This window comes from Limulus polyphemus, unplaced genomic scaffold (genome assembly GCF_000517525.1).
Source record: "Limulus polyphemus unplaced genomic scaffold, Limulus_polyphemus-2.1.2 Scaffold275, whole genome shotgun sequence".
In the NCBI taxonomy this organism is placed as follows: domain Eukaryota; kingdom Metazoa; phylum Arthropoda; class Merostomata; order Xiphosura; family Limulidae; genus Limulus; species Limulus polyphemus.
Genome location: NW_013665885.1, coordinates 133,272 through 147,977, shown reverse-complemented (window position 1 = coordinate 147,977; position 14,706 = coordinate 133,272). Strand labels below are relative to the sequence as shown.

At 31.2% G+C, this 14,706-nt stretch overlaps 1 protein-coding gene across 3 annotated transcripts in view; it reads left to right on the top strand.

The window, feature by feature from the left end:
- The window catches only part of LOC106456961 (ralA-binding protein 1-like), a 194,714-nt gene that overhangs the window by 110,299 nt on the left and 69,709 nt on the right, over positions 1-14,706 (top strand). For all 3 annotated transcript variants that reach the window (XM_013916338.2, XM_022382754.1, XM_022382755.1), the window contains exon 7: positions 12,281-12,399. In XM_013916338.2, coding sequence (XP_013771792.1) covers positions 12,281-12,399 — 119 coding nt within the window. The remainder of the gene's footprint in view (positions 1-12,280; positions 12,400-14,706) is intronic.

Below are 14,706 nucleotides of genomic sequence, written 5' to 3'. Positions count from 1 at the left end.
TGCAGCCTTAGGTTTATCTGCTTCAGCCATTTTCACTTGATGGAAACCTGACTTAACCTTTATAACACAAGCTATAAATCACAGTGAGTCACATACTTTACTTACGGTGCCTACTGTTCGCTTGACTCAGTTATCTCTATCTTCAATCTATCTGCTTCTCTATTCTTTATTTGCCAGGCTTATATACTAAAAAAGAGGGCATTCCGAATAAACTAGAAAATTCACGATCATTCGAGAAACTCCTCGCACACGCCAGCAGCATCACGTATTTTCCGCTGTCGTAATATAATGTTTGTTATAAGTCTTCAATATTTTGTAAAGATACACTTAATATATTAAAAGTTATTAGTATGTAAACTATAACGAGGTTATGGTTACGAAGTCGGTCCCAGGGACCGAGCCTATGTTGAAAGAGTTAATGCATCATTGTAAGTTTTTGGTACTTTTAAAAAAGTAACATCGAAAAATTATAGTTTATTACATTAACACTGTTTGTTTTTTGAATACTGCAATGTATCTCAGCTCTTGTGATAAAATTTGAACACTATACAGTTTGTTGAAAACAATACAAAACTTATGGTACAATTGTGTCAATGTCATATTATTTACTTTTATCATTTGTTCTTTTTGGCTCTGTCAAATAAGCCAACTTTAAGTCATTAAGACTTGGAAGGGTAATATTCTAGTTGCAAAATTGAATACAGTAATACAACTTAATGTCAAGAAATTAAGAAAAGTAAGTGTATTTTCAAAACTGAGAAAACGCATATTTCATGTTAATATAGATACATATGCTTTTATCAAGTGCAGTGTAGATGAGATGTTACAAGTATTCAGAAAATGTTAATAAATTTAAACCGACTTTTGCATACGGATTTTGTTGTCTTTTGCAAGTCATTGTTAAGGTCAAAAAAGTTACAAGAACTCAACTTATATTCAGGAAGAAATACTTAACTGATCTACAAATGTTTGAGATTTATTGTTTTACAAAAGCAATGGTATGGAACATGGCTGAAAATCCTGGGGTCATTGAGGGGGTATGGACATCTCAAATATTTTAGGGTAGGATGCACATTTCTCTTCTTATCAATCCCTCTCTTAGGTGGATTTTCATATTTTAATTTATCTTGTAACTCTATATCAGTAAACAAACGTGTAGCTTTTTTGCACCTTTGGGTTCATTAACATTTAACACTTGTCAAACGGCAAAATGCAGTCTGTTGATTATATGGTTAAATACGAAATTTGGGCAGAGCTACATTGACCATGATCTCGATTCCCTTCCAGTTTTTGTAGAATTTCCAACCATGGTATGAAATGATTTAACATTTTTGAAAAAAAACTGTTGGTATTGTTTGTAAAATGTAAGTGTAAGTAATATATCAACATGTCCATAAAGTATAAATAGCTGAAAGGATGAATTATGATTATTTTATTTTTCAATATATGCAAATCCTTGGCTCAGATTTGAACCTTGGGCTTTTTACATGTTAGGCAAGTACTCTACTAACTGAGCTAAGGATTAATTCACTAGCACTTTTTAGCAAATCACTTGTTAATAACTCAAACTACTACAGAATTACTATAAAGATTTGAGAATTATGGAGAAATAATGTAATACTAGAGGTAACACAATTGGCTTTTGCAAATAAAATGTTATAAAAGTGTTCAAATTAACAGAATACATATAATTACAGCAGACATGAGTTAAACTTCATATTGATTAGTGCATAACTTTTATTAAAGTATGCTTGTATGCAGTTAGTTTATTATACAAAGAGAAAGCTATGGATGTTAACACTGAAATGAAAGCTGGGAGATGCTTATTGAGATCAGGTATAATTTAACCAGTTACTGTGCTATCTAATTATAGTGAAACATTCTAACAATATATTGTTGTTATTGTAGGAGTGACAATTACCTCAGTTTTTAGAAGCTCTTTTTTTATTTATTGTGTATTGGACTGAACAAAATTAATAAACTGTCAATATATTCTTGATAACTAAAGTGAATGTTGTTTTAGCAGTAAAATGCTAAACAAACAAAAATTATTTTTGTTTGTTTATATATTTGCTGGCACTAATATTACCCATAGATTATTTTTTCCACATAATGCTGGATATTACATATGTGTTCAAAATTTAGGATATAATATTTTTCTGTGAGCTGTTTTTGTACATCTAGAGCATAATTTGAAAACAACAAATGATTCATACTACGATTTCTTGAACAAGTACACATCAATAAAAGAAGAGGGTAAGTGTTGACTTCCACTACTGTCAGTGACAACTCATTCCATTTGTCAAATACCCTGCTAGTAAAGTAAAACTATCTAAATTGGATTCTAGCCTGCCTTTGTCAAATCTTAATTCTGATACAATGACTCATCTTCATATACAGATCAGCTATTTTCCTCTTGAAGTTACACTATTTTACCTTAGAGATTTGCATGACACCAGCCTTGTGAAACTGCCACGTGAAAACATGTGAAATTGCACTACTTCATGATAACATATCAAGCAGCAAAACCCTCCACCAATAGGAGTGTGACAAATCTCCCTGTGCAAATTCTCTCTATATATTATGCATGAAGATCCTCATTTTTTTCCTTGACACAGTCATGGTAAGACATGTTTATTTTTGCTGAATCTTTGTATTTTCAACCTTTTGATATAAATTCACAAATTAACTTGAATTCTTTTTCAGCTGGTATGATACAAATATCACTAACATTTACCAACAGTTTAGGAGGTTCTTTGCCTGTTAAGATCATGCCAGCTGTAGTCCAATATGTGCTGGTGTCCATGTTACCACCTGTCTCTGCCACACAGTTCCATTCACAAAAATTTCAGGCTGGAGTTAAGGAGGACAAAATGGAGTGACTTTTCTTCTCTAGCCTGCTTTATGTATACCTTCTACTCAAGGTTTCATTTCTTCTCCCCAACCTGTTAGTGCCATACCTGGCATTTCTTTTGGGTTTAAATTTGCTCCTGCTATTTTATGCCTCATTCTTCTATCTTATCAGGTAACACAAGGAAGTTACTGTTTAAATATAGTTTGGTCTTCCTTAACTCATAGGACATAATGGTGAAACATCGTTTATTACTCCTTAACATGTAACGCATAGTATATTATGTTTAGTCATAATCCATTTCTCCTTCACATGCACACATAGAAATTGGTGATTGGTCATACTTACTTATTCTTTATCATGTAAATGTAGGCAGTAATTTTTAGTTACAGTTAGTTGCTCTTTGACATGTAACACATAGTTGTTGATATTTCATTCTGGTTTATTACTTCCTAATGTGTCCACACAGAAGGTAATATTTACACCTTGTTCATTTCTTCTTCACATGTGCTTATGGAAAATAATTCATAGTCGTGGTTAATTATTCTTTGCCATGTTCACATCCATGTTAATGTTTAGTTCTAGTTCTTATTCCTTCACATGTCCACATAGAAGACATTGCTTTGATATTGTTCATTACTACTTAACATAACTCATTGGAGTTAATCTTTTGCCATAGTTCATTACTCCTTTACATATAGTGTAGATAGCCCTTGTGTATCATTGTGCAAAATTCAAAACAGACAAACAAACCTAAACACATAGGAGATAATGTTTAGAAATAGTTAATTCTTCCTTTCCATGTCTTACTTAGAATATCATGTTTAGTCATGGTTCATTGATCCTTTCTGTATACACAACAGTTGATGTTTAGAAATAGTTACTTATTCCTTAACATGTATACTTAGATGTTAATGTTTAATTTTATTTCATTACTTCTTCACATATAACACACAGAATATGTTGTTTACTCATAATTTCTTACTCTTTATGACACTTAGATGGTAATGTTTCACCATAGTTCCTTACTCCTTATGTCATTTAGAAGGTAATGTTTCATCATAGTTTCTTACTCCTTATGTCAGTTGGAAGGTAATGTTTCATCACAGTTCATTACTCCTTAACAAATAAACTTATTAGATAATGTTTAATCATAGTTAATTAGTTCTTAATATGTACATATGGTAGCTGATGCTTCACTTTAATTCCTCTTTAGCATACATACTTAAATGTTCATGTTTAGTTCTCTTTCATTACATGTGCACATTGGAAATAATATTTTGATATTGTTTATTCTTCCTTAACCTGCAACACTCTGATTATGATGTACAGACTTCGTTTATTTCTCCTTGATCCTATCAAGACAGATCTTTCTATGATCAGAGGTCAAAGGGCATGTCATTATGTTTTTAGACTTACATCAAAAATTTTATTGAACTACTATTATGAATGTATGGTATCACTTTGTAGATTATAATTCAAATGTTAGTATTATATATTAGCTAATTTCTTAGTTTAAAAGTAAATATTTAAAACAAAATTGCCAAATATCAATTTTTGTATGTCATGTGGTATGTGGAATGAAGCTTTGGTTCAAATTAGATGTTTGTGATGTCCAAATACAAAGTCTATAGTTTCTTACGAAGTAGAAACTCAAATTACTGATAGTTATAAGCTAGAATATAAAATAAATCTTTTCTGTTTTCTGAGATATTATTATCTATAGTGAATCAACCAAGGTGGCTCCACCCACTTCTTCCATTTTTTGGAAATACTTGCTTACGTACACCTACTTCTATCTGTGATATGTGTATAATGAATCAAAAGTTCAGAATGTTCCCCATGTGGTTTTTCTTAGCCTCTGCAAAATATTTACTTGAGGAACTCTTTTCTTTTCATGGTAAAATTGAAGCGAAGAGCTAAGAGATAATGGAGCTTGAAAAATCATATTTTTTTCAGACTCAAATATAGATAAGTTACTAAACATGACAAGTTATAGTGGAATTTTGTGGTATTGATATAGTAATTTATTATTTTTTTATTTCAAAATGCATATATAAAACCTAACAAAATTATTTTGCTTTACATCCTCCATGTGCGAAATTTGATAAGGCTTAGCAAATTACAGCAAGTGCCAAACAAGAACAATCTTTGTAAGTAGAAGAGATCATTGTTTTCTATACTTCTCTATTTAGTGTTCTGTGTTTTAAGAAAAATAAATGAAAGTTAAGAACTTATTTGTATCTAGTAATGATATATATATACATATATTATGTATTATAACTAAAATGTGACTGTATTTTAACAAAATATTTGTCCACTAGAACAAAGCCAAGACAAGTCACTTTGTAAAGGCCAGTTTTATATTATTGGATACGGTAACATGAGTGCATGTGCACTGCATCACTGCAATATGTGTAATGTTACAATTGTTATTCAGACACTAATAAATATATATATGTGCATAATGTTATGAGATTTAAGCTTTCTAGACTAAACATTTGTGGTTTCTTATTATAATTTGTTGTCATCCTAGAATAAAAAAAGGGAAATTTATATCTATTTCTTAATTTTTTATGGCAATTACGAGGATCGGTCAAATTGAACAACCCATACAGAGATATAATAGTGAAAATAACAGATAAAATATAAAGTTTTTTGCTAAGAAAAACGTTTGACGATTATCTGGAGGTTATTAGGAGGTTAGAGATCTTGCATGTGAAATTTGACAATTTTGTGATGCATAAAATTATTTTTAATCTTAAAATCAAAATTACTTTGCATGTTGGATAGTCAACATTCAAAAAGAAAAAAATGCATGAGCAAATAATTAATAAATCTGAAAACTAAATTCAAAAATCTGATATCTTGTGTACAAATGCCTTGTAATGTTTACTGATAATCTGCAACATTTCATGATGATACGTGTACATTTTAAATTATTTCAATACAACTACTTTATGGTTGCTTTGGAGGATATGGGCTGGGTGGAATCCACCCACCTGTAGTAAAAGGGTTGACATGTCTAATTATGGTTTATGTTTTGTCATAGTTTTTTACTACTTATTGTGTATCCATGGGGATAATATTTAGTTCTCATCCATTACTTCTTAGCATTTGTTTCATCCTCGTTCATTATTTCTTAACAGGTGAATATAGTCTGTAATGATTAGACCTGGTTATTTACTTCTTTACATACCATTAGAAGGTGGGGTTTAGACAAAATTGTTAACCCAAAATGTGTCTCACAGCGACGATAATATTTTGTTTTAGGTTATTACTTCTTAGCATGTACACATTTTAGATAATGTTTCATCCTAGTTCATTACTCCTTCACATGTCCACATTGACTAAAATTATTAGACCTGGTTAGTTACTGCTTCATGTACCATTAGAAGATAGGGTTTAGACATAACCGTTTACTTCATACCATTGTTACATTGTAAAATATTCCTCGTCTTTCATGAGATGGTTCTTTTGTGATCTGTAAGTCTCTTTTATCTCTGGTTTTAGGGCATCATATTCCTTCACCTATCGCCTTTTGTGATGTCACAGTTTACTTTTCTCTCCACTCTTTTCTACCCTTCTTTCCTTCCTCCTTTATCCACTGCCACCCTTCCTACATCTTGCCTAATTGGATTATCATTGTGGTTCTCCATGCTCTTACCCAGGTCCAAATTAAAACTCTGGCAGATGTTTCTGCTCTCCCTAGAAACATGAGTCCTATTTCTACTTGCTGTTGATAGCCATTGTACACATTGTACCACTGCTGGGGTGGTGGACCATAGAGAATCTGCACTGATTTGGACCTGACAGCTGGTGCTAAAAAACAAGAGTCTCTCTATGCTGAGAAGTAGGGTTTTTAGAGTGTAGTGCTGACCACCCCAATGTTGTCTAGATACATTACAATTTCTGAGTGGCTTTTCAAATCTCTGTTCTTCTTTACCTAGTTCTGCAAGAACATGACCTCATAATTATGCTTGTAGAGCTATTGATATTTCTTAATATCCAACTGTGATGTATCACTTAACAATCCTACTCCCTTAGCTGATGAAGAGCCCATAGAGTCTGATTGTTGAGTGGTGGTTTCATAAGGATCCTTATTAGTGTCCATTGTGGTGCCCTCTTCCCATGACTGGCATGAGCTCTTGGTGTCTGACAGTTGAAGAACTGTGCACAAATACCTTTTACATGTATCCTTCTTCCACAGCTGTATTTGACCCTAGAGACTGATGGTTCAGAAGGTGAGCACACATGGTACAGACTAACCATGCCCCACCTTGCTACATATATTGGCCATCTGATGGTTTGTGTGCATGTTCTTGGATAGTCATGTACATGTTCTGCTCGTGAAACCTGTCAGTCTTCTCACCTCTCCCTATCCTTCTGTCAGGCAAAGAGTATACCCTGATTGTGTACCACTGCCATCGGGTGTCATACCCCATGAGCTTCCTTTCTTCTCTCTTGATAGGAGGCACATTTATGTAATCTTTGCTCCAGTCCCTCAACTACCTTAATATGGGATTCTAGCTGATCTGTGTATGGAGATGAGTCATTGTATCAGAAGTTAACATTTTCCTTACCTGCAAATGTATTTCTGATAGCTACTCACCTCCATACACATTGCTACCCTTCCTCCCACTCTCCCAGTGCACTCTTATTGATTGCTTTTTCAAAGAATGAGGATTTTCACACGTGAATCCAGAGGGAGCATTTTTGCAGGAAGGTGTGTTGTACTCCTATTGGTAGAGGGTTTTGCTCATGATACGTCATCACACAGTAGTGCAATTTCATGTAAAGTTTAGATGGGAGTTTCACAAAGACTGGTAATATGCAAGTCTCCAAGGCAAAATAGGGTGACTTCAAGAGGAAAATAGCTGATCTGTGTACAGAGGTGAGTATCTATCAGAAATAGATTTTGAGGTAAGGGAAATATTAACACTTTTGTAATCTCATCCTGTTATCTTTAAAACATAGTTTGAACAGATCAGAGGTCTTTATTATCTTGATTCCATGGATAATCAGGTAAACCTCAATAAAATCACTTCTTACTTTCTCTCAAGAGAAAATAAGTTGAGAGATTATAACCTATCCCTTTAAAGTAACCCTTCCATCCATGGAATCATGTCAGTATCCATCCTCTGAACCCTTTCTGCTAGTTTTTCATCCTTTCTTAAATAAAGAGATCAAAACTGTTCATATTATTCTAAATGAGGCCTAACTAGTTTAAATAAAAAGATAATTACATATTTTGACTTATAATCAATAGACCTGTAAATACACACTAAAACTGTATTAGTTTTACTCCTACTAATAGAACATTGCATTGATAGCTTGAGTTACTTATCCACCATTATACTAAGGTCCTTTCCTTATGTCATACTATTGAGTTGGTTCCCATCTCTATTAAATGTGTGATACAAATTATGATAACCCAAGTGTAATATCTTTCATTTATCAATAATTAATAGTCATTTGTTAAATATTTGTCCATTTTACCAAATGATTCTAGTCATTCTGTAATACCTCAACATCTTTAGTACAGTTAGAATTACTCAAGACTTTAATGTTGCTACCAAGCTTTAATAATCTATTAATTATGTTTCTATCATTATCATTAATGAAAATAAGAAAAAGTAAACATCAAAGCACTGAAGCCTGAGGCACTTTACTAGTAACAAAAGTCCAGTTTGACTATATTAACTATCTCAGTTTGGGTGGATCAAAGTGCACATATCATGACTTTACAGAGTTATATTTCAAATTTAATTAACTAACTTTATTATCAATATATTTCAATAAATTTGACATCAAATCAGAGGTTATAATTCAAATTTTATTATAAGTTTTAATTTCTTAAAGAAGTATCTATATAAATTCTCAGTCTCCAAATTGCCCATTTTACATATTCTTTCTACCCCTATATGATGTCCTGAGTTTTGAATAAATTATATCTTTACTATAGATATTGCTAAGCTAGAATGTAAACATATAATCTCCAGTTTTCTTGCTTTTCTTGGATATGAACAAGAAAGATGAATCCACATGTTATTCCCCCTCCCATCACATCCAATCTTTCAAAAAGCTATCAATAATACTCTGATATTTGCTATTGGATTATTTATAAACAATGAAAAAATAAATTTTGCTTTACATTATTCCTTTGGAGGTTAGTTTGTTGACCCACCTGATTTTGAAGTATTTGACCTCAGTTTCATTGTTTTCATTTGTAGTGCTCATCTTGCCCAGCTAATAGAATATTTTAACCCACTTACAGCTTATTTATAAAGCCAGTTAATTTATAGTAGTTTTAGGACATTCTATTTTTTATGTGTGTGTGCGATAATATTTTTTGTTCTATGTTGTATGTTTGAAATTTAAAAAAAATTACTTTTTACCACTAACATTGTTATAAATAATATTAGTAAGTTTACAGTGTTTGTCATTCAAGGACTAAAAGACAAGATCTAGTCACAAGTGCTAAAGTTCTTGTTTTTTGACATACATTTTGTATTTATTGTTATAAAAGGAACTAAAATGTAAAAGTTATAAACTTATTAAATAGAAAAGTTTCTTGTATTACTAAGTTTTCTAACATATGCATACCACATTTGCCAGTGTATAAGATGATCCTGGATTTTTTGAGCAAATTAAGTGTATTTCTTTGACGTTCAGTGTATAGAACAACCTCTATTGTCAATTAAGTCTAGGATGTTACTTTGGAAGGTAATTCTTAGAAGTTATTTTTAAACTGTGCTAACCTTCGCTAATCAATACAACCACTAGTGTTTTTTTTTATTATATTAGCAATATTTTAGTATGATGGATAAGATCAATACATTTCAAATAAAAAATATCTTGATTAATTGTAACTAGCATGTAAGATAAGTAACTTCTAATTACGGATTATTGAGAGAAATGATACAATTACAAATATGTTATTGTAATGCAGTAAATGGGACGACATCAATCCACTTACTTGAAAGAGCAAACAAAGGTAAAAGGAACAATGTAGTTTTGCTATTAACTAGAAAGTTCTTACCGGAACTCTATCTTTGAACCTATGTATAAGATGTGGGGTAAAATCTGGCATTGTTTTGAGAGTTAAAAGTATCGTCCTATACATCCGCAAATACGGTTTCTGCAAGGCATCTTTCTAATTTGATCATTTGTTTACACAAAGCTTTCTGGTTATGATAAACAGCTTTCAGCATACTCTGAGAGGGTCTATGTGCAATTGTAATGCAATAAAACTAAATGAATCCTGATTTGAAAAGTCTGTTAGCTTTGGCTGTAAAAATAAATTGTGTAATTGTTACAGTATGCAGTCATTCTACAAAGAAAAAAGAGTAGCTCAGAATTATTTTGTATATTTCAACTTTTCAGTTCACCCTACATTGCTGATTTTACTATATTTAATTTAGGCTAGAAAAAATAACAGATAAAATATTGTTTTACTGAAAAATCTTCTGATATTCATTTAGGAGGTTTTTATAAATGAAATGCTTGTAAGTGAAACTATCAACAGAGTTGGTAAGACAATCTTGCTTGTGCCTCATGGGTTCAGTGTGTGTGTGGCTTACAAGGTAAACACGACTCAGTGCAAGTTGTGTAAGAAAAATATTGTTATTACAATCATAACATGAGAAAAGTTGCATTAAAGTCACATATGAAGAGGTAAAAACACAAAAGCATAGCAATTGTTACTGTCAGGAACAGAATCCTAAGATACTGGTAGATTTCATAAGTAATCCTAAAACTGTTGAAAAAGCAAAGTAATCTGTGACATGCAATAATATAAAAAAAAAGTCAACAAGCAACTATTTTGATCAGCCATAATGGGAGTGTAGCAGCTGAAACACCATTCTAAATATTATACTGAACCTTCCAGTAAATCATATGCAGTGGTAATTGAAGCAACAAATGATGATTTGTTTGTAGCAAAGATCTAATTTTGTTAAAATGTGGCATTTCAGATCACTCCATTTTTGACACTTTTCTAAAGCTGTCTGCAATTTATTCCTTTCTTCTATGAGCACTTTAAAAAACTTACCAGTCAATTATTTAAATAGAATATTGTATTAAATTAAATTCTGTGACAGGTACAAAATCTACGAGAATCCTTCTTAGAATTAATTTATTGAATGAAAACAATTATTTCAGCTACAAGCAGACTAATGTCAGGTTTATAACTGAAGGTGATTTACATCCTTCTGCTAGTAAAGTGTCTTATTTTATTTATAAAGTGTTTTATTTGAACATTAAAGTACCGATGCTGATGCAGAGTTAAGAATTTTTTACTTGTCAAGTGTTTGTGCATTAAAATACATGTAGGTTAGCTGAAAATTATCAATAGCAACTAATAAAAGACAGAGAGTCATACATGGCTATTCAAGTATTATTTTAATGGTTCTTGTTATATATATATTCTATTTTAATTTCTGCATATTTTTAATCTGATGTCTATAAAATAAAGGGAATTAGCAAATTTGCATACTAAAATTAACAGAAGGATGTAAGACTTGAATGTCACTAGCAACTTTGGCATTGACATTTAATCTCTTTACTCTTTATTGGATTTAAGAATCAAAACAAACAAAGTTTCTATAATATCAGAGGTCATGTTAGCAACAATTAATACATTTGATGTAATGAAGCATTCAAAATGTTATGTTTTTGGTGTTCCATTAAAGGTCTTTATGTCAGTGTAAGCCTATTGGTACATCAGAAAAGAACATTTAAAAAGATTAAGAATAGTACTTTTAGTTTACAATTGTTTATTTAGAAGTAATATGCAGTGAAACTCCTAGCAAAATATTTAAAAAAAAATACAATCAATGTGCTACAGTTGTGTATAATACTCAAAAACTTTAGTATTAGAAATTAAACCCAATAACATAAGCCCTTTGAAAAAGTACACTTTCTTTCTTCAAGAAAGTGATTGGGTTTCGTTTCTGATGCTTCTTTTTCTGTTGATCCTGTGTGCTTTAGAATATTATAAATACTCAAAATATTAGTATTATTTTATTTAACATGCCCTAATGAGAAGCCAATTACAGTAGATGTAATATGTACCATGGTTATAAAGGTTTTTCACTCTAAACTCTATTTTGTTGGGTGGCAACTAAATTTTTATGAGTGTGTCAGAGTATTTAGGCCACCACAACAGAATACAGTTAAAATCAGTATATAGAATGTTATGAGATTTGTGTGATAAAAAAGTATTACGTTTAATATATTTCATCAGTGAACATTTGTGATTGAAGGGGATTTGTAACAACTATATACATTTTAATTTTGTCAGTGCACAGCCTATATATTAATTATTACTTTTAGATTATTGTAAATTTTGTTATATGAACAAGTTAAGAACGAAGACTTATATAATTGTCTTATTGATAAAATTCACATTGTTGTTTATCTGGATAGGTCTCAAGGATCCTCTAAAACGTGTTGAGATCTTGTCCCAACTGATTGAGAATCTTCCTACGCCAAATCGTATGCTTCTGTCTTACATGTTTGTTCATATGTTACATGTCATCCAGTTGGTAAGTGTTGTATTGTTGTATTTTACAATAGAGCTTGGCAATTAATTCGATTAATCGATATAGTAAATTGTCTATAAACAGGGCACTTGTTAGGACCAAATTTTGGATCAGTTGAGAAGCTCGCAATTTTCCTTGAAGTAATTTGATTGATGACGTTTTCTGGATACCCATTTTCTAGTAAAATAGTTTTAATTGTCTTCAATTCGAAATCTAGTTTATATTTTGAATAGATAACTAGAGCCCGATGGACTTAAGTAGCAATAAAGTTCGTTTTGCGACTTTTGGGACTGAAAGAATCCCATCGCATGTATTGTCCTGTAAAAATAGGTTTTCTGTGTATACTGTATATATGTAGGTCACACTTTACAAAGACTGCAGGATAGAATTAAGCAACATATACCCACATCCATAAGAACTAAGAGTATGAAAGAAAAGAATTTACCATGTCGCTTCTATAAAACAAAAGTTCTACCACCAAAATGTGAATCAGCGATTGGCCAGCATTTACTACTGAACCCAACTTGTGCTGACAACTACACGGATGGCATGTTTGCAATTATTGCAAATGGTTGGTTGACCTTTCATCTCTCTATTTTGGAAGCCACCTTTATTAAAACACATAAACTTGTCCTTTGCTGTCAAAAAGAATTCCTATACAATCTACACATCCTTCAGTAGGTCTATGACATTTCCTGATTGGCTAAAGGACATGCCAATCAGTTATTGCCTTACTGGCCTATGTTGATCTGACTCATTTTATAAGCTGTATTATTTCCTATAGATCATTTTCTAGACAGATCTGCTATGATTAGTGGCTGGCAAAAAGCTTCAGCAGATATTTCTTTTGCAACATCTCAACCAACAATTGGTACAGTTATCGACGCTATTTTCAAGTTTTCAACAACTCGACTTTCAAGATCTACATATATACATGAGCCGATGTTTCCATTTATGAAAATTATATTTTAAGATCTGTGAAAGAACTCAGCTAACAGATGTTTCTATATATCAAAGCAATTTTCAAGTTTTATACAACAAAAAACCTTTTCAATTATTATTATGCTAATAAGCTGTAGTGGATAATTTTTTGTTTTTTGTTTCCTAGTTTGTTGTATACATTTTTGTTTTTCTAATGCAAAAAATTTAACTAGTTTTTTTACAGCAATACCAGTATTTGTTTTATTAAAAATAATTTGAACATGCAGTGATCTACATACTACTACTAAGTGTAGGATCATTTAACTTATTATTTTTAGCACATTTTTCTCACTTGATGCCATTGTTAAGTAAAGAGCTTCCTCTTTCAGTGAATTATTTTAAGAAGCAGGTGTTAATAGGACTCTCGTGGTCATATTTTTATGTTATGACAAGAGAGTTTTCTCTTGTTCTATTCACAAATCTTAAAAATAACTAGGTACTTTTTTGCAAGTGTGTATTATTATAGTCTTCTTTGTGGAAGAGTTAAATTGTGATGTTTTGAAAATAAAGTTTGAAAATGCACAGTGTTGTGGTGATGGTACAATACCTAGAAATAACATGTTGTTTACAAATTAGGGGAAACTGAGAATTATTTAATTTTACAGCTAGAATTAATTTAGTGAAATTTATTGTCTACAGAGACATTGTTTTTTAAAATTAGGGTTTCTGTTATCTTGCAGATAATATTAAAATATCAAAAGTATATAATTTTATACATAGTTGAAAAAAAAGTAGTTTTTTATTACAACTTAAGAGTTTATAAGTTCAACAATGCTTACATGTTACTGTAAAACAGAAAAATGAACATCTTAAAATCTTTATGTTGTTAATAATTAAGTTTAATTAACTCAAAAATTATTATTATATTAATTTGAATTTTGATAATTTGTATTAAAAATGCATAATCAATATATTTAATGTACTTTGTGTGTTAATAAATGATAATTGTATAGAAAAATGGTTAAAAAGATAATTTAGCCTAGTGCATATAAATCAACTATAATTACTTTCGATGACGAGGAACCCACTTTGAGACTAATAATGGCTGGAGACGGCTTAAATGGGTAATGAAGAAAAACTTTAATATAAGTTTAACATGACAGCAAATGTACAACGTTTCGACAAGGTTTTGTCCTCATCAGGTACAGTACCTGATGATGACAAAACCTTGTCGAAACGTTGTACATTTGCTGTCATGTTAAACTTATATTAAAGTTTTTCTTCATTACCCATTTAAGCCGTCTCCAGCCATTATTTGTTTAACAAATCTTCTGACATTCTTTGAGGATGTCACTGCAAGAGTTGATGAAGGAAATACTGTGGATTTGG